The sequence below is a fragment of the Eumetopias jubatus genome, unplaced genomic scaffold, assembly GCF_037043125.1.
Source record: "Eumetopias jubatus isolate StellerSeaLion01/CBP00866 unplaced genomic scaffold, mEumJub1_p1.0 scaffold_6, whole genome shotgun sequence".
Lineage (NCBI taxonomy): Eukaryota > Metazoa > Chordata > Mammalia > Carnivora > Otariidae > Eumetopias > Eumetopias jubatus.
In genome coordinates this window covers 138,701,383-138,726,845 of record NW_028274812.1, presented here as the reverse complement: position 1 = coordinate 138,726,845, position 25,463 = coordinate 138,701,383, and the positions used below count along the sequence as shown (strand labels likewise).

The 25,463-nt window shown below is 43.6% G+C and overlaps 1 protein-coding gene across 3 annotated transcripts; it reads left to right on the top strand.

The window, feature by feature from the left end:
• The first annotated feature begins 42 nt into the window (after window positions 1–42).
• On the top strand, window positions 43–24,564 carry TPMT (thiopurine S-methyltransferase). Of its 3 annotated transcripts, none has more exons than XM_028107573.1 (9): window positions 43–103; window positions 5,189–5,372; window positions 6,616–6,708; window positions 10,748–10,880; window positions 13,799–13,851; window positions 14,464–14,538; window positions 20,452–20,537; window positions 23,232–23,276; window positions 24,233–24,564. In XM_028107573.1, exons 2-9 carry the CDS (start codon window positions 5,233–5,235, stop codon window positions 24,343–24,345), a joined length of 738 nt encoding a protein of 245 aa, XP_027963374.1. In that variant the 5' UTR covers window positions 43–103; window positions 5,189–5,232; the 3' UTR covers window positions 24,346–24,564. The 3 variants fall into 3 exon arrangements, with proteins under 3 accessions (XP_027963374.1, XP_027963376.1, XP_027963375.1); XM_028107574.2 differs by lacking the exon at window positions 43–103 and adding an exon at window positions 186–271; XM_028107575.1 differs by lacking the exon at window positions 6,616–6,708.
• Window positions 24,565–25,463: the final 899 nt, after the last annotated feature.

Here is a 25,463-nt window from a genome sequence, read left to right as displayed (position 1 = left end):
GCGGGGAGGGGCGGGCCCGGGGCGGGGCGCGCGGGCCAGGGGCCTTGGGGCGGGCGGCGGCGGCCGCGCCGGAACCAGCTGCTGGCTGCCGGACGCGCGCGAGGTAGGCTTGCCCGGGCGCAGAGAGGGTGCGGGAGAGTTGGCACGACTTGCTAGGTGCGAACCTGTAATCGGGATTCTGGGCTGGGGCATCCTGACCAGCGTGGGCAGCCCAGCAATCCGCGCCCGGAAATGGGGTTCAGGAAGCAGAATGGGACCTGGGAATAACGAGGTCGGGCAATTAATACCTTTCTGAGTTCATGATTTAAAGCGCCTCCAAAGCATCGCTCTGTATTAGTGGTTTTTAAGAAAAGAGAAGTACTTGCTAAATAGTGAGTGATGCTTTGGGGGCGAGGGCGGGGGTGGGGGCGGGGGATTGGGAACTGGGGTGCTGTAAATATTTTGTCTTGCTCCAAGGTTGTTACACACGTGTATGCGTATCTAAAAATTCACTGAGTCGTACTCAAAATCTGCGCACTTTAGAGAAGTTATTACTCAATTTAACATTTAAAAATAAATCTAAAGCAGAAACATGTTTTTTGGAAAGGTGACAGAGGAAGCCAGACTTGAGAGTCCATTCAAAGAGGACTTAGGGAGCCCAAACTGGCACATCTGCTTCCGTGTGTGGGTAGGAACAGTTGTGAACTTTGCCTTTCCTGATTCTTATAATTTGCACTTTCACCTTGTTATAGAAAGAAACTTTTTATTTCTTTCGAAAAGCACTCCGGCAAGTACACATTGAGATGCTATTAGAACAGCTAAGAAGTGGTTAAGTTATATACATGATGTTAACTTATATTTCAAGTTTGTGTGAAAGAGATAGAATTGTCCAGTTCCAGGTTGCGCTGGCTCTACGATGAAATTATGCTTCCCTTTTGTTTCGAGTAGAGAACTGCTTTATGAAGGCTCAACCTCAGGTTCCAGTTTCTGACTGAAAATGTAGATGGGAAAACTGTAACTCTTTTGCTTTTCTGTACCCAATATAATCAGATGCTTCCCTCTGACCTCTCAGAAAACTGAGAGTCACCTCCTGACATCAACAGGACCTTGCAAAAGCATTTGTTAACAGATATTTTCTGAGAAATGAATTTTGTTCCCAGTTCCAGAGGGGTGGGGGTGTGGGGTGTGCCTTCTAGCCCCTGAAACCAAATTTTGCAATAAAGGGAACTTTTCCTGAGATACCTGCTTGAGGTGATGTTTGCTATTCTCACTGATAAATCATTAAATTAGACTCGCCGATAATACCATGCTAGTATAATACAAACTAAATTAGTATCACTGATTCAAAGGGAATGTTAGAATTAATCAAGTTATGTTGTCCTTAGTATTACAGAGTTCACACTGAAAGGACAGACATTTTCCTCATACCTTCAGATAGATTTGCAGTTATGTTTAGGTGTCCTTTTTTTCCTCAGTTCCTTTGTGTGCATTTTCCCATGCAAAAAAGGAACTACAAGAAAATTATTCGAAAATACAAACTTATGGAATAGAGATAGGACATCCAACCCACATATCTACTTTCACTCCCTCCTGAAACCCCATCAAAACAACAACAAAGGCATAAATCACTAGGGTAGGGAGAACAGATGAGGAGACAAATGCAATAAAATTTTGAAATCCAGAAAGCAGATGGGCAAGTGTTAAAGGATTTTGCAGACTGAAGAAAGCTAAATTCTAAACCAGCAATGGGGAAAGCCAACAAACAAACCGATTTGCATTATAGAAACCCCAAATGCTCAGGAATTAGCTGTACCAGGTTCCTCCAGGAGGTGGAAGGGGTATGATTGAAACTAGAAGCACTGCTTGAAATCCCCACATCCCTTTCCCAACTCCCTGCAACAAGGTAACTGCCTATCTCTTGTGGCACCAGCAGAGTTTGGGGGGAGGCTTTATTCCCTGCAGAAGGTAAGGACTCTCTGGACTGGGGAGAGACAAATACACAGTTGGGGCTTTGAGTACCATATTGAAAATGGAGACTAGTTGAACACAGGCAAACCAAATGTTGGGACCCTCTCTCACTTCTATCCTTTTCTCACGTGAGTATTCGACAAGGCCCCCAAGGACTTGATCCTTACAACAGGGGTTGGGAGAGCCATCTGTGGAAAGTCTGACCAGTCAAAAGAAAATAAAAATAATGACATCTAGGTTTCCGCATGAAATCCATTCATATCATCCTTCCAGTGAAGCTTGCAGTCAGTGAGCCTACGCACATACTTAAACATCTAATCAGCTTTTTAGTACTACTCTTAAACATGAGCAGGTAATAATAATTGTAAGCATTTGAGGAAAGTCACTAGTTGGAAAGACAGAAAACAAACCAACAGAAAAAGTGACTCGCAAGCAGCCGACTATGCAGATAAAATACTATATCCATTCTATATATGAAATAAGAAAATAATATAAAAAGAACATCAGAAACAAAAAAAATAAACTCTTGAAAATTAAAGCCTTGATAGGAAAAAAAAACAAAAATGTTTATTTAAAAACTAAATAGAAAGGTAGAAAGATAAAAATTAAGGCAGTCTCTGAGAAAATAGAGCAAAAAGATGAAGAGCTGGAAAATAGAAAAAAATATGAGAAATTTATAATACTAGGTCATGAGGTTCTACAGCCAAATAAAAGGGGTCCCAGAAAGAAATAGAAACAAGAGGGACATAAATTGTTATCTGAATAATTCAAGACTTTTTCCAGCATTGAGGGATAGGACCTTCCAGATTAAAAGAATTCAGCCAAATGGTTGAAAATAGACCCAAAAGAAGGCATAGAATTATGAAATTGGAAAAACTAGGGGCAAAGAAAAGCCTTGCAAGAGAAAAAAGCATACTGGCCTCATGGAAAATATCAGGATCAGAACAGTTTTGACCTTAAGCAATATCTCTGGAAGCTAGAAGACAATGGAATGACTTTTTCAAAATTGAAGAAAAAATGGTTTCTGACCAAGAATTCTATACCCAGCGAAACTACACATCAATCAGAGAAAGACATGTATCATATGATCTCACTGATACGAGGAATTCTTAATCTCAGGAAACAAACGGAGGGTTGCTGGAGTGGTGGGGTGTGGGAGGGATGGGGTGGCTGGGTGATAGACGTTGGGGAGGGTATGCGCTATGGTGAGCGCTGTGAATTGTGCAAAACTGTTGAATCACAGACCTGTACCTCTGAAACAAATAATACATTATATATTAAAAAAAAAAATCAAGAATTGAGACTAGTATGAAGACATGCAAGTCGCAAAAACCTTTTCTTCTTTGCACCCTTTTTAGAAAGCTTTTGGAGGTTGTGCTTCACCAGTATAAGGACAGTTAAAAAAAAAAAAAGAGGAAAGCATAGAATAAAAGAAAAAGGAGATTCATCAAAAGATAAAGAACTCTCCAGGGTGATGATCAAGAGAGATCCCAGAATGCTAGCTATGCAATAAGAGTGGAGAGCATCCAGGTCAGAAGTCTCTGGAGAGTCTTCTCCAAGAGGGTGATATTGGTAGGATATCTGATAACTGCAGAGATTGAGAGTGTATTGATAGGATATTAGGATAACTGGTGGAGCTTGGAGTTGAGTTAGTGACCAGTTCATAGGAATCTTATAAATGAAAAAGCAAGGCAGTGATTAACTGCAGAATAAAAAAGTTGTACAGAAAAGGAAAAGTAATCATAGAATATGTGGTTTTGCTGTGAATAGTATTTACCTGGTCATAATCATGTGTACCCCAAATATTTAATCAAAAATAGGCTGTGTCTATGTGGGGGTGCCTGGCTGGCTCAGTTGGAGGAGCAAGCAACTCTTGATCTTGGGGTTGGGAGTTTGAGCCCCACATTGGATGGAGAGCTTACTTAAATAACTAAATAAATAAACTTTGAAAAATAAATAGGCTGGGGCGCCTGGGTGGCTCCGTTGGTTGAGCGACTGCCTTCGGCTCAGGTCATGATCCCGGAGTCCCGGGATCGAGTCCCACATCGGGCTCCCTGCTCAGCAGGGAGTCTGCTTCTCCCTCTGACCCTCCCCTCCTCTCATGTGCTTTCTCTCTCTCTCTCATTCTCTCTCTCAAATAAATAAATAAAATCTTTAAAAAAAATAGGCTGTGTCTATGTTGAAAGGATGGGGAAAATGAGAAGGTGGTGTGTGTGTTGGGAAGTTGAAAGAGAGCGAAATGGGTATATTCTCTCGATGCTACCTAGAAATGAAAAATCAAGAAGATAGAAAATAAGCATGCTATTTTGAGATACAGAGATTTCAAGACTCAGCTAAAAGAGTTCAAGATGGTTGCCTTTCTCATTGGGAATAGAGACTGCTATCTTTATAACTCTGAAACTCTTGGGGCGCCTGGGTGGCTCAGTTGGTTGGGCGACTGCCTTCGGCTCAGGTCATGATCCTGGAGTCCTGGGATCGAGTCCCGCATCAGGCTCCCTGCTCAGGAGGGAGTCTGCTTCTCCCTCTGGCCCTCCCTCTCTCATGTGCTCTCTCTCTCTCTCTGTCTCATTCTCTCTCTCAAATAAACAAAATCTTAAAAATAAATAACTCTGAAACTTTAAATCATATGCATTATAATGGATAAAAAATAAGTAAGCTTGAAATGAAATGTTAAAAACTAAAGAGTGAGATGCTAGAAAAAATTCTAAGCTTACAAAAATGATAAAGTGTGGCCTGCCTGTTTCTTCTTTTTTTTTTTTTTTCTTTTGTTCTCTCCTTTTTTTAAAACTTAAGCCCTTTGGACTCTGACATTAAGACATAATTCTTTTTAGGGCGCCTGGGTGGCTCAGTTTGTTAAGCGACTGCCTTCAGCTCAGGTCATGATCCCGGAGTTCAGGGATCGAGTCCCACATCGGGCTCCCTGCTCAGCGGGGGGTCTGCTTCTCCCTCTGACCCTACCCCGTCTTGGGCTCTCTCTCTCTCACTGTCTCTCTCTCTCTCTCTCAAATAAATAAAAACTTAAAAGGACATAATTCTGTTTCTTTAAAGCTCCTTCCTAATATGTAATATAAGGTATGCCTCTACCATCAGACTCACTGGGAAGTAATTTTTCAGATGGCTTTTCCTTGGATGTTGAAATATTGTTAAAAGCCAGACTGCTAAGGATAATCGGTTTTTCTTTCGTTCATCAATAGAATTGCAATGTCCTTAAATGACAACATTGCAAATATTTTCTGCACAGGCATCGGAGTCATCCGCTTGCAAGGCAAAGGTGTCTCCGCAACCATGGATGATACAAGAACTTTACTTGACATTAAAGAGTACCCCGATACCGAGGTACAGAAAGACCGAGTATTGACTCTGGAAGAATGGCAAGAAAAGTGGGTGAGCCGTAAAATTAGATTCCATCAAGAGCAAGGACATCGGTAAGAAATGTTTGTTTTATGATAGAGAAATGCTGTATCAGAAACTGGCTTTGGAAACAGAAATAGTAATATAGTACACGTTATTGGAGTGATTTTACAAAGCACGTGTTTAGTTTTTCATGTTTCAGCATCTCTGGCACGGCACGGGTTAATCGGCAATCTTACCTCTCCCCAGGGTGTATAAATAATAGTGTGACTTACAGTTGCAGGCATCCAAGATTTATGAAATACGTCTTTCTTTTAAGCCCCCATAGCATCTGGGTATTGGTCATGCATGTTTATATATACAGCAGATGCCCACATTAATGTGTATATCTCTTTATACTGAGAAGTGGTGGTGTTCTTTGTTTGGCGGGGGGAGAGAGAGAGAGAGAGAGAACACAACGGGGGATGGGGGGCCGAGGGCGAGGGAGAAGCAGACTCCCCACTGAGCAGGGAGCCTGATACGGGGCTCGATCCCAGGACCCCGGGATCATGACCTGAGCTGAAGGCAGACGCTTAACCGACTAGCCACCCAGGCGCCCCATGAAAAGTGGTGGTGTTCTGACTTTGCTTTCCGACAGCATGTGTTCAAACGTAAAGTGTTATCTATGTGGTGGAGGAAGAGAAGCTGAGAGAAGTTAATACATGAGCAAGGGTGTTGAGCAGTGTGTTAGTAGTAGTAGGCTTCAGAACAGCAGGGCTATATCTGGGCCACACTGAGTGGTAGTTGGGGCATCTTCCCAGAGCCATTGTATGGGTTATCTTTGTCATGCGGGTGACCTTAGAAGAACCACGTGTCTACAGGGGGAATTAAACTTCCCAGAGCTTCAGAGTCTGAGACCTGAGTCCATGTTTAGAGAGCTTGCCATAAAACTTGGTGAGTCCAGAGGCTCCCCATCTCTCTTTCTCTCTCTTTCTCTCTTTTACACACACACACACACACACACACACACATTCAGGAAATTAATAAAGAATTTTCAAAGCATCAAGAAAAAACAACTTTAAGTTACTAATGAGGAAAGCCCCAGGGTTAAGTCAGGTTACCTACTCACTAGCTGTGTGACGAAGCGACTTAGTTCACCTCCCTCTTCCTTTATATATAAACTAGAGAGAATAATAACGAATGTTTTGTTTTCTACTTTGTAAAGTTGTGGGGAATATTCAGAGATAATGCGTGAAGAGTACTTAGCGTCATACAAGTATAGTCCTTCCCTCCATGCGTTGGGCTAACGAAAACAAAAATATATTTTTTCCTCCCCAGGCTATTAAAGAAGCATTTGGATACTTTCCTTAAGGGCGAGAATGGACTGAGAGTATTTTTTCCTCTTTGTGGAAAAGCAGTTGAGATGAAGTGGTAAGAGCAGATAAGCATTCACACACTTTCTTGATGACAAATATGTTGGGTGAATATTTAATAGGATATAGGTTTAAAAATTCCATTCTCAGGAAATGCACAGGTATTCTTTATTTTTTAGTAGACTATTGCTGTGGGTTCATGGAGATAATATTCTCAAACAGTAAGACACAGCACAAATCACTGGTGTGGTCTAGTCTTTATTGAGTTGCTAAGAAAAAAAAATAGAGTTTGGAACCAATGGTGGGGGTCTCGGGGGGTACAGAGGACTAGCCTTCCCTCTTATATGTGCAACATCTTTGTGCACAGTTTCATTTTCGTAGGTGGTTTAGGAATTTGGCTGAGTTAGTTTTAGATATTTTTAATAGAGGTGGACAGAAAAATTCAAAATGAATTACAACTCTTTGGCAGGACAGTGTGTAGCCCACGGTTCAGCCCAGCTCTCCCCTCCCCCTACGAGCACAACTTCTAGCTGAGCATTTGGGACACGGCAGCCGTGGCGTCAAATTCTAGTGTGGCCATGAAATTGAGAATATTTAAACTATATCATTAGACTTGCACCTAACCAACTCGCTGAACCAGAAGAGTTGCTTTGGAAACTACTTGCAAGGAAAACATTAACTCTATAGACAGAATGTCTTATTGCCATGTCGTTAAGTGTTAACAACCTAGCACTAGCAGAGGTTTTGAGACAAGATTAGGAAATGGAATGATAAGACAGACAATTAAATGTGATTGTCGAATATTTGGAGTCTAACGTTATTTGTAACAAAAATACCAGAACTCAGCTATTGCAATTGCAGGTAAGCTTTTATATTAGAGGATTTTTCATTTATATACCTAATTTGTGTACTGAGGTCTGCCCAGATACCAGATGTAAATAGATAACTATGAGGCAAGGCCCAAAAGCATTAAAATAAAACATTTAACACATTTCCTTAGCTGTTGTTTTTTTTTAAGGACGATATAGTCCAATATTATCCAGACTGTCAGTCTATAATAAGCTCTGCTTTAATTTTCAGTGTAAATAAAAATCCTCAGAGCCGGGGTGCCTGGGTGGCTCAGTCATTAAGCATCTGCCTTCTGCTCAGGTCATGATCCTAGGGTCCTGGGATCGAGTCCCACATCGGGCTCCCTGCTCAGCGGGGAACCTGCTTCTCCCTCTGCCTGCCCCTCCTCGTTCTCTCTCTCTCTCTCAGATAAATAATTAAAATCTTAAAAAAAGAATCCTCACAGCCAGTTTGGATAACTTTGTATGGATAATTTAAAAAATACTAAATTTTCCTCAAGTGGAAGCACTTGGCTAGCTGAGTCAGAAGAGCATGCAGCACTCAATCACAGGGTCATGAGTTCGAGCCCCACATTGGGCATACAGCCTACTTAATAAGATAAAATAAAATAATTCAATTATTTAATAAATGAATGAAGAATAAAATAAAGCATTAAAAGATATTCCTTGTATATTAACTTACATATTTAGACAAGTTATTAATATGTTTATTTTTTTTACAGATTTTTTATTTATTCATTTGAGAGAGCGAGAATGAGAGAGAGAGAGAGCACATGAGAGGGGGGAGGGTCAGAGGGAGAAGTAGACTCCCCGCTGAGCAGGGAGCCCCATGTGGGACTTGATCCCGCGACTCTGGGATCATGACCTGAGCCGAAGGCAGTCGCTTAACCAGCTGAGCCACCCAGGCGCCCCAATATGTTTATTTTAGAACTGTAAACAGTTGATGCTCGGATCTCGTTGGAAGTGGTTGTCTTGTGTGGGCAATAGATACAATCAGTTCCACTCTACCTCTTCTTTTGGAAAATGCTAACTTCACTCGGACCCCATTGATAAATCAGGGAACAAATTGGGCATGATGTGAATTTCACATTCGCTTATGTGCCATTTCATGTGCAAGAAGCATGAGGTAAGAGCAGAAAACCACACGCAGCTGAGTGCAGTCTCGTGTGAAGGGACAGGACCCGGTGCACGCGCCTCCAGCAGCTCCCGGACAGCCCAGCTGACCTGTGTGCTGTGAGCCACTCCCATCCACAGCTGGGGTTAGAACTTTCCAGTAATCCCCCCCAGTCAGTGCACAATAACTCACAAGCTATGGCCCTTCCAACGCTTTGGGGTTTTTATATATTTTGTAACCATTTAACATGTTTAAAACACTGTGCCACCATTTCTGTTAGGTTCCTGGCTCTCTCTCCCTTTTTTTTTTTTTAAGATTTTATTTTTTAAAGTAATCTCTGCACCCAACACGGGGGCTTGAACTCACAACCCACACGGAGATCAAGAGTCACACGCTCTAACGACTGAGCCAGCCAGGTGCCCCCGTCTTTCTTCTTTTTAATGTGGTACTGACAAGGTTGGGTTTTTTTATGCATTTATTCAGTTTATTTCTAAAGTGTTAACTGTATATTTTTGAGAAAATCCTGCTTCACAGAGATAAGTTATGGCAAATGTGTAACAGCTTTCTTAAAAATTTAATTAAAGTATAATTGACATATAACATTGTGTTAGTTTTAGGTGTATAAGACAATGATTTGATATTTGTATATATTGTAAAATGACCACAATACGTCTAGTTAACATCCATCATTGGACGTAGTTACAGAAATTTTTTTCTTATGATGAGGACTTTTAAGATCTATTCCATTAGTAACTTTCAAATATTATTAACTATAGTCCCCATGCTGTGCATTACATCCCCATGGGGCTTCTTTATTTCATAACTGGGAATTTTGACCCCCTTCGCTCATTTTGACCACCCTCCACTCCTACCTCTGGCAACCACCAATCTGTTCTCTGGATCTATGAACTTGGTTTTTTTTTTTTTTTCTTTTTTTAGATTCCACATAGAAGTGAAACAACGCAGTATATGTCTTTCTCTTTTTACTTTAACTTAACTTCATTTAGCATAATGCCCTCAAGGTCCGTTCATGTGGTCACACGTGGCAAGACTTCATTTTTTTTTAGGGCTGAGTAATAGTCTGCTGTGGCTAAGTTTTTCCATGTTGGCCCCACTCCCCATTTTCCCCATAAGCCTTTCAGTTTTTATTGCATGATTTTGCATAGCACAGTGATTTTTTTTAGGGATGCCTATGTTGCATTATAGCAGAACTGATTGTATGTGTTTATTTAATTTGACAAAATCAGTACTGTGCTACTAGCACTGTTTCTTCTGGAGTCCAAGATCCCAAGACTGTGGATTCTGTAATTATAAAGCTTACCAGGAAAACACTAGTTATTTGCATATGGCAGGTAGATAAATTTCTGGATAGTGTTTATTGTAAGTAAATGGAAATTGTAAGATTATAGAAATGGATGCTAATGTTCTAGAGCCCTATTCTCTAGCATGATGGCTACTAGCCACATGTGGCTATTTCAGTTTAAAGTAAGTCACACTAGGGGTGTCTGGCTGGCTCAGTCTGTTGAGCCTCTGACTCTCGATTTCAGCTCAGGTCATGATCTCGGGGTAGTGAGATGGAGCCCCACTGAGTGCAGAGCCTGTTTGAGACTCTCCCTCTCCCTCTACCCCTCCCTCCCCACACTCGCATGCACACACACTCTCAAATAAAGTCTTTAAAAAAATAAAATAATAAACTAAACCACACTAGCCACATCTCAAGTGCCCAATAGCCAATGTGGTTAGTGGCTGCTGGATTGGACAGTACAGGTGTAGACACCTCCATCAGCACAGAAGGTTTTGATGGACGGGGCTGATTTAGAGAAATTAAAAAGCATTTCTAATCCACAGGATGCTTTTAAATTAGAAACTCTTTTAATCAAACCCACTTGTAAGTAGATCAACATTTTAAGGTATAGTTTCCTAAGGCCATATAAATCAATTTTTCAGAATTTCATGTACTATTAGGTTTCAGAATAAATAGACCCACTTCCCTATAAGTTCTATGAACCCCTGTGACCCTGAATTCATATAAATCCCTTAAAATTAAGGGAAATGAATGTTTATTGGGATATACCCTTTTATTTAGTACTGTATTTGGAAGAAAAATTTAAGTGTAAATATATGATTTCATGCAGGTTTGCAGACCTAGGACACAGTGTCGTAGGTGTGGAAATCAGTGAACTTGGGATACAGGAATTTTTTACAGAGCAGAATCTTTCTTACTCAGAAGAACCCATCATGGAAATTCCTGGAGCCAAAGTTTTCAAGGTTTGTCTTGTTTTTGGTAAATAATGATTTCCATGTCCCCATAAGAAAGATTTTTCTTTGCCTGGGTTACTATATGAGTGTCACATGACCCCACTTTCTCACACAGATTCACCTGAACGTTACGGAGTTTAAGGAGCTAGGGCTGAAAAAGATAGGTGATCACTAGATACGCATAAATATATATAACCGCTGATATAAAGTCTATCTAGACTCATGGCTTTGATTTGGGTTTGTTTGATTTTTTTTATTTATAAACAGGCATTTCTGAGAATATTTTGTGCCACGCCCTGCATAAGACATTGAAGAGATAAAAAGAGTCCCTGTCCTAAAGAATCTCTTCGCTTAGGAGAGAATTAAAACAGAGAAAGCTGTTTGTCATACACAGAGCTAAGCGTAATGACGCAGGGTATGAAGGAATAAGGAGGAGTCCCCTAACCCAGCCTCGGGATGCTTCCTGAAGCATGGTGACAGGTAGAGCCCGGACAGGCAGATAGGCAGGCCCGTGCGTGGTGTCAGATGCCCTGGGAGGCTGGTCCCTCATCCTGAGCAGGAAGGATTTTAAGGAGGAGCACGACCCGGCTGGATTTTCTTTTGAGACGAACCACCCTTGGGGCCTCAAGGGAGGTGGCCTCCTGGAAGAGAGGCCAGATGAGAGGCTGTGAGCAGAGGTCCAGGGAAGAGTCCTTGAAGGCTTGCGCTTGGAGGGCCATAGGGCATATAGAGGAACAGACAGATCAAAGCAATGTTTAGGCTATCAGACGGACAGGATTTAGGATTAACTGAGTGGGGATGAAGCTTGGAGCTGAGTTTGCATCTCCAGCCCAGATGACTAGAATGGATGGCAGAGAATAAAAGAGAAGCAAGCTGAAGAGGCAGAGAAAATGAGTTTTGTTCTCAGAATGATGAGTTTAGGGCGCCTGGTTGGCTCGGTGGGTAGAGCATGAAACTCTTAAGTCTCTGGATTGTGAGTTTGAGCCCCACGTTGGGCGTAGAAATCACTTAAAAAAGAAAAAAAAGATGATGAGTTTAAGAGAGCTGTGGAATGGCGAAGGTGTAGCTGGCAAATGGCTTTATGTCTCTGGGGCAGTGGGGGGCCTTTGGGCTGGAAGTCATAGATTTGGGAGTTGTCTTCATCCTGTGACCACAACGAGCCCCGGGAACTGCTTCGCCTGCTGAGGATAAGAATGTGGGAATAGAAGACCACCCAAATGAGAACACGAGAGGGTGTTTTTTCAGAGAGGCCAGCTACTTGTGCTCAGAGGCAGGCAGGGTGTGGGAGAGCTTTGTGCTGGAAACCACAGGGAGGCTGATTGGAGGCTGTTGGCGTGGGGAGGCGGAGGTGGGCTGCGGAGAGGGGGCATCCTGCGGGATTGGTTTGGGGAGCATATTTGGCTTTCTCTGGTTGATCTTGAGTTGGAAGGGGGAAAAGGGATGAAAATTAGGGAGGCTGGCCATCACTGACACATCATCGAGGCCGAGACTGTGGCTTGGCTTCCCAGGCTGGCTGCCACAATGGCTCCAAGCTCTCTGGTCCTACGTGGTCTGGTCATCGTCCCTGTTGGTACATTCAGTCTCTCACAAGGTACTCTGTTTTCTAAATACTGAAACTAATGGCAGGTCAGTAGGAGGCTTAATAGTACTTTATTTTATAGCTTCCTCCCACCCTGTTCTCAAATCATCCCATGAGTTTACTCAGTCCAAAGAGGCTATTCCTGGAGCACTAGTTCTCAGCCTCGGGGGCACATTTGCAAAGGCCTGTGGATCTTACAAAATTCCCAGTCCGAGGGCTCACCACAGACCTGTTAAATCAGAATCTTTAGGGGTGGGGCTCAGCATCAGTACTGTTTAAAGCTCCCCAAAGTTGAGACTCACTGGCTCTCCTCTCTGCCACCTCGCCCACCCCTCTGGGTTGACCCCCAGGGTGCTTCCAGGCTGGTCTTCAGAGACCCTTCCTCTATTCATCAACCCCTGTTGGTGCCTCAGTTCAGGATACGATCCAATAGTTGCATGTCCTGACCTCTCCTTCCTTGCCCTTCACCCTCACCCCCACCCCCCAGGCTTCTCACATCCCCTGGACCCAGAGGAATCCATGTCTGTTTACGCCCCCTGGACTGCACCCCCAGCTCCCCAATCCTGTAATGTTAGCAGATGCATCCAGACACCCTTTCAGAGGCTGCCTCTTGTTGAGCTTTGCCCGGTGCTCTCAGGCAGCTCCCTGCTCCGTCTTCTGAGTCCCTGTGTTCTCGGGCATGCAACCAGAACGGCAGAGGCCATCCCTTCCTTAATGCATCTCACGCCCACGCCTCTCTGCTCTACCAGGCTGTCCTCCCTGCGGTCAGATTCACACCCACTCTCTAGAACCCAGGGTAGTCCCGTCCACCAGGGGCTCAGGCAATAAGTGCCCACTAGCCGATGAATGAAAGCGAGAAAAGCCAGGAGTCCACACAACTGTACTTTGTACGAATGACTTTAAAAGTATCTGACCTTCCTCTATCAGCCTGCCTGGTCGTTGGTTGACTGGTTTATTTACCTTTAACAGTGTCAAAATATCAGGACTCTGCTAAAGTCAATATTGCTAAAACGGAACAAGCTCTGAAAATAATAGCTAACTCATCTTCGGGGTTAACCTCTCTATGATTTTTCTCTTTGAGTTGATCCCAAAGAACCCCAGACAGGTCTTAAAAAAACAAACAAACAAAACTAAACTAAAAAACACAGTGCCATTAAAAAAAATTATTTGTAGTAAGGTTTTATTTTCCATTAAAAAGATTCTTTGCAGTACAATTACATTCTTCATGTTTAATTACATATTCTCTCCCCACCACCTTTGCTGTGCTTTGCTACCCTCTTGTCTTTCCTTAACCATCCAGGGAGCTCCTAACTAAACAGCATTTTTTTTTTCTTGACTTTCATTACAGAGCTCTAAAGGGAACATTTCGTTGTACTGTTGCAACCTTTTTGATCTTCCCAGGTAGGACTGAATCCCACCTCTGCACTTTGAATAACTTGAGTGCTCACCAGGCAGTGCTGGGTGAGGGAGGGCTTTTGATTACCTCGTCCACTTGCAGTAGCATGAATGTGAGTCTCTGTCCTGCAGTTCTTTGGACTGCAGCCTACCTGTCGGCATACTTGATAGCTTCGTCCTTGGATAGCTTCCAAAATATGGAGAACATTGTTATGACTTGAGGCAGGTCGGGAAAAGGAAGGAAGAGCAAGACAGTGTCTTCGCTTTCCACCTGATTGGTAATAGGAATTTCCAAGTGCAGAATCTCCTTATCTCCTGAAAGGCCCTGATACTTCCTCAGGGGGCTGGGAGACGGTTGTCCCAAATTGTCCTGTAGCTCTCCCCTGTGCTCCCAAGTCAGAGAAGGGGGAGGCTACTGCCACCAGCTCCTAAAGCTGGAAGGAGCTCCTCACACCCACGTCCACATGTCCCTGCAGACCGGAGAAAAGCAGCTGGAGATCCCAATCTCTTGACAGCTAGGGAAGTACCAGCACTCCCCACTGGGAACACTGTGCTGCTTGTTCTAGACTCGGTTTTTCTTATATAAGATGTATTTTTGTTTCTTTTTCTTCCTGACAGAGCCAATATTGGCAAATTCGACCGGATCTGGGACAGAGGAGCTTTAGTTGCTATTAACCCAGGCGATCGTGAACGGTGAGTAATTTGGTTTCTTTTTTTTTTCTTTTTTTTTAAATATTTTATTTATTTATTTCAGAGAGAGAATGAGATAGAGCATGAGAGGGGGAAGGGTCAGAGGGAGAAGCCAACTTCCTGCTCAGCAGGGAGCCCGATGCGGGACTCGACTCTGGGACTCCAGGATCATGACCTGAGCCGAAGGCAGTCGCTCAACCAACTGAGCCACCCAGGCGCCCAGTAATTTGCTTTCTTTAATTACGCTGGCTTTTCCTTTTTGGCCTTCTTCATTTAACGCGCTGTACTTTTCATGAGCTGCAGAAAATTACTTAAGCCTTTCACTAGTTTGGGGCGCCTGGGTGGCTCAGTCGTTAAGCGTCTGCCTTCGGCTCAGGTCATGATCCCAGGGTCCTGGGATCGAGCCCTGCATCGGACTCCCTGCTCCGCAGGGAAGCCTGCTTCTCCCTCCCCCACTCCCCCTGCTTGTGTTCCCTCTCTCGCTGTGTCTCTCTCTGTCAAATAAATAAATAAAATCTTTAAAAAAAAAAAAAGACTTTCACTAGTTTGAAATAGCTTCTTGTATCCGGAATTCGAAGACCTAAATTCAGTACCATCTTTGTGTAAAAAGGATAGGATTTGGCCATGGCCGTGGGGAGCTGGTGCAAGGCTTGTGGCTCTGTCACTTCCAAGCTGGGATGCCTTGATGCAAGTATTCAACTTCTCCAGGTCTCAGCCGATTCCTCTGCCAGATGGGGGCATGTCTGCTAAAACCGCTCCCACCACCTCCACTAACCTTACATGGTAGCTGTTTGGGGCACTTGCCATATGCCAGGTGTGGCTTGAAACACTCTCTCAACACCTTTAACCCACCAAACAACGCTGTGGGGCATATGCCACCGTTATTCCCATTTTACAGATGAAGAACAATGGAGGGTGGAGCCCAACGCAGGGCTTGAATTACGGTCAAAGAGATCAGGTTGTTTGACCGCAGTCAGAATTCGGACTCAGACCCGGGGAGTTTGGTCAAAGCCCAAGCTCATGATCCCTACATTATTCTCCCTACAGGAGGTGTAGGGATTAAAGGAAAGGATGTACGTGGAAAGCGTCTGGCTACTGTCCGTAACTGTCTGAGTATTAGCTGCCATTGTGTCAGAGCTTTGGTTAGTGATGTTTTTGACCATTCTTACTGTACCTACTCTTATGAGAAAATAAAATTAAAACATGAGAAAGCATACAGAGTAAAAGATGGCCGCTCCTATGTACTTTCTGATCCAAATATCACTCACGTACTTACTTGGAGATAGCATATAAATGTTGAATTAGTTTGTGGTATGGAGGCAGACTTCTAACACATATCCAAAGGCTTGCATCCACATCAGTGAAATAAAATTTTTATTTCTTAAAAATTATTTCATGAGTCAAGCTGATTGCCAAACCTAATCTTTAAGTAGACCATGCCACATTTTCTTTTTTTTCCTTAAAGATTTCATTTTTAAGGGGCGCCTAGGTGGCTCAGTCGTTAAGCGTCTGCCGTCAGCCCAGGTCATGATCCCAGGGTCCTGGGATCGAGTCCCACATCAGGTTCCCTGCTCCGCAGGGGGAGCCTGCTTCTCCCCCTCCAACTCCCCCTGCTTGTGTTCCCTCTCTCGCTGGTTTCTCTCTGTCAAATAAATAAATAAAATCTTTAAAAAAAAAAATAAAAAGATTTCATTTTTAAGTAATCTCCACCCCGACGTGGGGCTCAAACTCACAGCCCCAAGATCAAGGGTCCCCTCTTCTACTGACGGAGCCAGCCAGGTGCCCCTCGTGCCACATTTTCTTTCCTTTTTTTTTTTTTTTTTTTAAGTAGTCTCCCCAGCCTGGAGCCCAACACAGGCTTGAACTCACGACCCTGAGATCAAGACCTGAGCTGAGATCAAGAGTCAGACGCTTAACTGACTGAGCCACCCAAGAGCCCCACGCATTTTCTTAATATATATTTTCCTTCAGTAATTCACACTCCTGTGTTCCTTTTTCTTTCTGTTGCCACTCCTCACGCGCCTAGAGGTTGTCATTCCCTAAGGGACCATCCTCAGTTTTGCTCGTGCCTGCCTGTCTCTTGCCCTCGCTTCTTTACTGAGCCCTTCAAGTCTGCCGCTTTAAATCGGTCATTCGACGAACGCGTACTCGGTTCCTACCATGTTCTAAATACACACTGTGCCACATGTTGGGGGAAATAACAGAACAAATCATGCCTCGTACCTGCCCTTCTCATTGTTACATTTCCAGCTCTGCTCTTCCTCCCAGACCCAGACGTCCCCATCATGTTTCAGTGTCTGCTTTGCGTTTCTTGTGTGACCTCGGTGTCCTTTAGCAACTCACATTATCCTGTGCGGCCTCTTTGTTTCCATAATACACCATGGATGTCTGTCTACTAAACCCACACCTGCTGAAGGTCTCCCTTTGTGGGTCTTTCCCCCTCCCTGATGATGTTCATCCTCTTCTTTGAGGCTAGTCCTTGCAGGGGCTTTGATCTGTGTGGCTCAGATCCACAAGTGGGGAGCAAACTGGAAGTCACAGAGCTCACCACGAGGGCAGACCAGGCACACTGTGCTATTTCCCCACCAGCTGGTAGAGTATACGTCTAGCACGTAGTAGGAGCTAAACAAATACCTGTCAAATAAACAAATGAAAGCAAACTAGACTCAGAGCAAAGGAAACCCACTGTTTCTGACCAGCCACTACCACCTCCTCTGTCCCAGATATAAAGGCCATCTGAGTGGCCTCTGGTCTGTTGTTTCATAGTTACCAATGAGCAGTGAGACCCCATCTAGAAGTCTTGTTTGGGGCATGCAGTTCTAGCTTAGCCACAGGCTCTGTGTACTCCCTGAATCCCCCTCTCTCTTTCCTCACAGCCCAGCCACGTGTATGCACACGTGTAAGTCTCTGTGTGCACGTCTGTGTGTGTGTGCATCTGTGTGTGTGTGCATGTCTGTGTGTGCGGTTGTGTGTGCGTGCATCTGTGTGCGCACGTGTGTGTGCGCATCTGTGTGTGCGCATCTGCGTGTGTGCGCGTCTGTGTGCACATCTGTGTGTGCACGCGCATCTGTGTGTGCATGTCTGCGTGTGTGTGCGCGTCTGTGTGTGTGCGCGCGTCTGCGTGTGTGTGCGCACGTCTGTGTGTGTGTGCATCTGTGTGCGTCTGCGTGTGTGCGCGCATCTGTGTGTGCGTGTCTGTGTGTGTGTGCGCACATGAGCATAGCCCCAAGCACGCCGGAGAACATGTTGACCTTCGTTACCAGAATAACAGCTTACTTCAAGCCAATAGAAAAATGCATTTCTTTATCTTCGTCCTGGTTCTTAACATGTTCGAACTTTATCTCATTCCTGTCATTAATACTGGGCATCTTTTCTGCTTTGATTGCATGTAGGCAAGTCCTGAGGTGTTTCCTTGCTGGGCCCCTCAGATGCCTGGCTTAACATAAATCAGTGGGGCAAACCTCTCTCATTTCTCTGAATTTTTTGAAAGTGGTTGAGAAAGTCCACATTCCAAAGGGAATGAAGTGTGTCAGTCCTAGGAAACCTTGCCAAACCAGTCTGACTGATCACCTTCATGGGGACGGCAAGTGACTTCTTCCTTCTTCTTCTTTTTCTTTTTGAGATTTATTTATTTAGGGCGCCTGGGTGGCTCAGTCGTTAAGCATCTGCCTTCGGCTCAGGTCATGATCCCAGGGTCCTGGGATCGAGCCCTACATCAGGCTCAGTGCTCAGCGGGAAGCCTGCTTCTCCCTCTCCCACTCCCCCTGCTTGTGTTCCTGGCTCCCTGCTATCTCTTTCTGTCAAATAAATAAAATCTTAAAAAAAAAAAAAGATTTATTTATTTGTTTTGAGAGACAGTGTGAACAGGGGGAGAGAGAGAGAATCTTAAGCAGAGCCCCCCCCACCAAGTGGGGAGACCAACATGGAGCTCAATCTCACCACCCTGAGATCATGACCTAAGCCAAAATCAAGAGTCATTTGCTTAACAGACTGAGCCACCCCGGCGCCCCGCTTCTTCCTTCTTCTTAAGACCAATAATCAGAAAATTAAGGTTGTTGTTTTTTGTTTTTTTTTTTAAGATTTTATTTGTTTATTAGAGAGAGAGCCTGCTCATGAGCAGGGGGCGGGGCAAGGGCAGAAGGAGAAGTGGGCTCCCCGCTCAGCGGGGAGCCCGATGGATGCCGGGGCTTGATCCCAGGACTCTGGGATCGTGACCTGAGCCGAAGGCAGATGCTTCACCGACTGAGCCACCCAGGCGCCCCAGGGTTTTTTGTTCAAAAGTTTGCTTTGGTCCAGGACTTTTTCTTACAAGGACGTGTGACCCCCTCAATCCAGCCCTAGCTGGGGAGTCTGCTAAAGAGAATAACACTAACCTGGGCGCTTACCTCAAACCAGGCAACGTTCTAAGCACTTCATGTGTGTAAACTCATTGAATATGTACCACAACCTGTGAGTTGGTTACTAGTCTCATCCCTGTTTTACAGATGAGGAAACTGAGGCACGCAGAAGTTAAGAATGTGTCAAGCTTATGTAGCCACTATGTGAAAAGGCTGGGCTTTGAGTTCCGGCATCTGGCAAAGTGCATACTCCTAACCCCCATGCTAACCCCCGCCACCACCACCCCCCAGTTTCTCACAGAGCCCCGGACCGGGATCGCAGTCCATCCAAGGCCAGGGGAAATCCGTGTGCCAAGAGCCAAGGTGGCTCCCTCAGAGCTGGGCAGTCTGTCCGTCTCTGTCTGCCTGTCCCTCATGGCATCTCTACATCCCTGTGCCCGTCTCCTCTGTCATCCTACCCTGCCCATTCGGCTTCCTCTGCCTCCTCCACCTCTGCTTCTGCGTGTCTGCCTTCTCACAACCTCCAGTGCCAACCCACACACCCCACTAAAGCTCCAGTCCCAGCACAGTGATGACAACTAAGCAGCACCTCCTTTCTGGGTCTCTCGATTCCATTTCCCAGCACAGCTCAGCATTCTGTACGGGCTGAGCTGCCACTCCCAGTCACTGTGCTGATGGGCCCTGTCCCAGTCAGTACCCCCCATTCTGAACCGATCAGGCACGTGGGACGTGGCCTCACCTGCACCCCGCAACACCCCCACAAAGGACTGTGCCAATAGCACTCGTGGTTTATGCAGTACTTGCAGAGCTTTGATTTCATACTCCCACCCGAATTTTTGCTTGTCTTTTTTTTTTTTAAGATTTATCTATTTGGGGGGGGGGGGGCGGGAGTGGCAGAGGGAAAGAGAATCCCAAGCAGACTCCCAGGATATTGTTGAACTGCAGCATCCCAGGCCCTACAGCAAACCTGCCGAATCGGACTCTGAGATGGAGCTCAAGCATCTTTTTTTCAGCAAGTGCTCAGGTGACTGATCCCCAGCCTGGTCTGGGAAGCGCTGCCCCAGAGCTGGAGTGCTCTGGGATGTGTGTGTTCAAAGTCCCGCAACAGGCTGGAAGGAGCCTCTGCTCAGCTTAATGTGACATCTTCCTGTCTGATGGGCTCTGGAAGCCCACCCTCTTTTGATTCCTTTCTTTACTATTTCCCAGCTTAGGCAGGGGACGGAATTTGCCAACTGTCCGAGATTTAGAATGCAAATCAACTTCAGGGGGTCAATTCAAGAATTAAACTCAGGGCGCCTGGGTGGCTTAGTCAGTTAAGCGTCTGCCTTCCGCTGGGGTCATGATCCCAGTGTCCTGGGATCGAGTCCCGCATTGGGCTCCAGGCTCAGCAGAGAGTCTGCTTCTCTCTCTGCCTCCCCTCCCTGCTTGTGCGCTCTCTCTCTGTCTCTCTCTCAAAGAAAGAATTAAACTCAGTAATGTAGAGGACAGTGAGCCTGGTTTCCCTCCCTGCCTCTCTCCCTCCCGCAGGCTTTTCCTTTGTGGAGAATTCTAACACCTTACTCTGTTGTGTTCTTTTCAGCTATGCAGATATAATGCTGTCCCTAACTCGAAAAGGGTTTCGGTACCTCTTGGCTGTTCTTTCTTACGATCCCACTAAACACGCAGGTAAAGTTTCTTTTGTTTTTCTTTTTCTAAGATGTTGCCTCATTTCCTGATTTAATTCTATGACACGGATAGTGTTATCTGCTCCTAATTTAGATCAAGGGAAGAATACTGCTTTTTTATATAGGAAGAAAAGTCTGGTTTGGGTAAATGGAAACTATAAACATTTTTTTCTTCTTCCGACTTGATATGCGTTTTTCTTGTCTTCCGTTTCGTTCACCGTTCACAGCTCAGACTATAGAAGAGAGGGAGACACAGATAGCCCTAACATAAAAGTGAAGTCTCATGAGCTCTGGAGTAGGAGGAAGAGAGGCTGGTTGCCCTGCTTTGAATAGAGCATATATACTTCATCCATGCTGGTGGGGATGTGGTAGGTGCATGCCTACAAATACGCACGCAGACACGCCCTCAGAGGACGATGGGTGACACATGGATGTGGGGCAATAGGAGGTGTGCAGAAATATCTCTAAACTATTATGGCTTTTTAATTTCTGAAATTTTACAATCTATTGCGTTCTTTAAGAATGATCTTTGTTTTGAACTTATCAAAGCATTGTTTTCTTCTGGACTCCTTTCGATGTGCTTGAACATTGTAAGCTTAACCTTTGCCATGACTGAACTTTATTTTCAGGAAGAAGTGAAAACCAAATATATAGACTTTTATTGTAAAATAATCCCCTTTTTGATTTTTAACAGAGTTTTTTTTTTTTTAAGTATGGCGTTTTATAAATAATTACATATGCTAGGTATTTTTTCTGTTTGAGTAAATCAGATCTTAAAAGTTCATTAAAAGATGAGATCTAGTGTCCCATAATTAAGTCTGGAACAATCAGATGGAACTAGAAATTAATGGAGACAGACCTCAGCTCTGCTAATCTGATTTAAATTCCATTCCTGAACAGGAAGTTTAAGGCAGGGCTTGTGGGCAGAAAACACAACAGTCTCTGCCTGGGGCTAGAATTCAGAATACCTTTTGAAAGGAGCAGAAGCTAAATTTCCTTTAAAGTAAATGGCCTGCAGCAAAGTGGGAGGGATGTATGCAGAGTGAGTGCAGGAGTCATGGGAAATCAGTACTCCAGAAGATGAAGGAAATGCCAAGGAATTTGTTAATGAACTTCATTCTGATTTTTAAAATTCCCAAGTCCCGAAAACTGGACAGCAACATGCAAAAGAATGAAACTGGACCACTTTCTTACACCATACACAAAAATAAATTCAAAATGGATCAAAGATCTATATGTGAAAACTGAAACCATAAAAATCCTAGAAGAGAACATAGACAGTAACCTCTTTGACATTGACCGTAGCAACTTCTTACTAGATACGTCTCCTGAGGCAGGGAAACAAAAGCAAAAATGAACTATTGGGACTTCATCAAGATAAAAAGCTTCTGCACAGCGAAGGAAACAATCAACAAAACCAAAAGGCAACCTTTGGAATGGGAGAAGATATTTGCAAATGACATATCTGATAAAGGGCTAGTACCCAAAATTTATAAAGAATTTACAAAACTGAACACCCAAAAAATAAATAATCCAGTTAAAAAATGGGCAGAAGACATGAATAAACATTTTTCCAAAGAAGTCATACAGATGGTCAACAGACACATGAAAAGATGTTCAACATCACTTATCATCAGGGAAATGCAAATCAAAACCACAATGAAATACCACCTCACACCAGTCAGAATGGCTAAAATGAACAACACAGGAAACAACAGGTGTTGGCAGGGATGCGGAGAAAGGGGAACCCTCCTACACTGTTGGTGGGAATGCAAGCTGGTGCAGCCACTCTGGAAAACAGTGTGGAGGTTCCTCAGAAAGTTGAAAATAGAGCTACCCTATGATCCAGCAACTGTAGTACTAGGAATTTACCCAAAGGATACAAAAATACTGATTCAAAGGGACACATGCACCCCAATGTTTATTGCAGCATTGTTTACAATAACCAAATTATGGAAAGAACCCAAATGCCCATCGACTGATAGATGGATAAAGAAGATGTGTATATATGTGCGCACACACACGATGGAATATTAGCCATAAAAAAGTGAAATCTAGCCATTTGCAACGATGTTCATGGAGCTGCAGTATATTGTGCTAAGCAAAGTAAGTCAGTCAGAGAAAGACAAATACCATATGATTTCACTCATATGTGGAATTTAAGAAACAAAACAGATGAACATATGGGGCAAAAAAAAAGAGAGAAACCAGGAAACAGACTTATAACTGCAGAGAACACACTGATGGTGACCAGAGGGGAGGAGGTGGGGCGTTGGGCTAAATGGACGATGGGGATTAAGGGGGCACTTGTGATGAGCACTGGGTGTTGTATGTAAGTGATGAATCCCTGAATTCTTCACCTGAAACTAATATTATACTGTATGTTTACTAACTGGAACTTAAATACAAACTCGAGAAAGGAAAAAAGAAATGAAAGTTCCCAAGTCCCATGGCTGGCCCAGCCGTCTCATCTAAGCTGGAGATGGGCACCCAACATTGGCATCCCCTCAGTAAGCCAGTCTCCTTCTTTGGTATGACACGTGCAAAAGAAGCAGAGGAACCTGTCACCTCACCAATCTGATAATGATGTTGTATATGGAATAACTCTACCAAAGTCCCTGGAGATCAGCTGAGAATCTCTTTTCAGAATTAGATCTATAGAAATTATTCTTCACCCTGTTTCTCTTTTACCTAGGCCCACCATTTTACGTTCCAGATGCTGAAATTAAAAAATTATTGGGTAAGTTGTTTATATTTTAAATAAAGTCAACAATTAACTGTTTAAGCTGTTACCAGCTATTCGTGTCTAGAAGTCTATAAAATCTGAAAGAAACCCTTTTACTGAAGACTGTTTTATCCTAGAAAAGGGACCTATCTCTGTCATATGTCTTTTTAGCTAAGTGGTGTGCTTGTGTGAGAGGCATTTGAATTCTTCCAGAGAGATGGTATGTTTAATTTAGGTCTTAGGAGTTATCAGTGGTAATAGCAATTCAGAGTTCACACAGTTTGCCCTTAGCATTTCCCCATTTTCATTAAAAACAAAAGAGGGGGAGGTGCCTGAGTGGCTCAGTCGGTTAAGCAGGTTAAGCGTCTGCCTTTGGCTCAGGTCGTGATCCCAGGGTCCTGGGATGGAGCCCCTTGCACATGGGCTCCCCACTCAACAGGGAGTCTTCTTCTGCCTCTGCCCTCCCCTGCTCATGTCTTCTCGCTCTCGCTCTCGATTGCTCACTCTCTCTGTCAAATAAATAAAACCTTAAAAAATAAGTTCTTAAAAAAAAAAAGAGAGAGGCGCCTGGCTGGCTCAGTTGGAAGAGCATCTGACGCTTGATCTCAGGGTCATGAGTTCAAGCCTTATGTTGGGTATAGAGATTATTTAAATAAACAAAACTTTTAAAAAAAAGAAAAAATCTTCAGTAACACTGCTTTTATAAAATGATTTGATGAGTTGTAGAAGAACCCCAATTGCATTCTTTTTAAGATTTTATTTATTTATCTGAGAAAGAGTGAAAGCAGGGGGAGGAACAGAGGAAGAGGAAGAAGCAGACTCCATGCTGAGTGGGAAGCCCGACACGGGGCTGAGATCAAGACCTGAGCCAAGATCAAGAATCAGATGCTCAACCAATGGAGCCACCCAGGTGCCCCTCGATTGCATTCTTCATTAACGTTCTCACTTGTTTCCCTTTCTTCTTGTTATAGGTTCAGTATGCAACATTCATTGCCTTGAGAAGACTGATGTTTTTGAAGAAGAACATAAAAGTTGGGGGATTGACTACATTGTTGAAAAGTTATATCTGTGTACGGAAAAGTAAATGAGACAAGTAAAAACAAGTAATAACATGTTTTTGGGCAATTGACAGTTACGCTAAGGCATGAAAATACCCTGGATGGCTCTTGGAAAAAAATTGTTTACAAGTCACATTACAGATCTTTGTTCACAAATGTGTATAACTTTATAGAAAAGAACATAACTAGATTGGTAAAGTAGCTACCTTGAGAAAGTGTAAAATAATAAACCTGTTTTACTTACAGATTGCAAGAATCTTTTACAACCAGCATGTATTGTATAATTTTAAAAATTAAAGGGGCTCCCAGCTGTCTCAGTTGGTGGAGCATGCGAATCTTGACCTCAGGGTCATGAGTTCGAGCCCCACGTTGGGTGTGGAGATTACTTTAAAATCTTTTTAAGAAGTAAGTAATTAAAATTTAAAAATAATTTTTAAAAATAAAATTAAAAATAATAAGTAACTTAAGTAAAAGGCAATGCATATAACTTTTTTTTTTTAAGATTTTGTTGATTTATTTGACAGAGGGAGATGTAGTGAGAGAGGGAACATAAGCAGGGGGAGTGGGAGCGGGAGAAGCAGACTCCTGCGGAGCAGGGAGCCCGATGCGGGGCTCGATCCCAGGACCCTGGGATCATGACCTGAGCCGAAGGCAGACGCTTAACAACTGAGCTACCCAGGCGCCCCGCAATGCATGTAACTTAAGGAAACAGAATAGGCAGAGAAATGGACACTCCCTGAAATTTAGAATCACTGAGGTCATGTAACACTTTACTAGTGTTCAAAGTAAAAGACCAAGAAATTATATGAAATATTAGCTTTACTGCAAACCCTCATCTTATCCTCAATCCTAGGAGCCCTTTTCACATTTTTTCTCCTTATATAATTTTATGGTAACAGAATCAAGAAGCATATTTTAAAATGTATTAATAAACCAACCTATATGGGAAAGGACATTTTTTCCCAAACTGTAAAAAATAAAAATTTTTACGAAGGTCTCTCTCTAAGTTTAGCAGGGTTTTGTTTGTTTGTTTGTTTGGGTTTTTTTCTTAGTTTAATCTTGTTTAAGTGATAACATCTTATGAAGTACAATGTCCTTAGGGCTCGATTCATGACTGTTCATTATGATTCACAGCTTCTCTGTT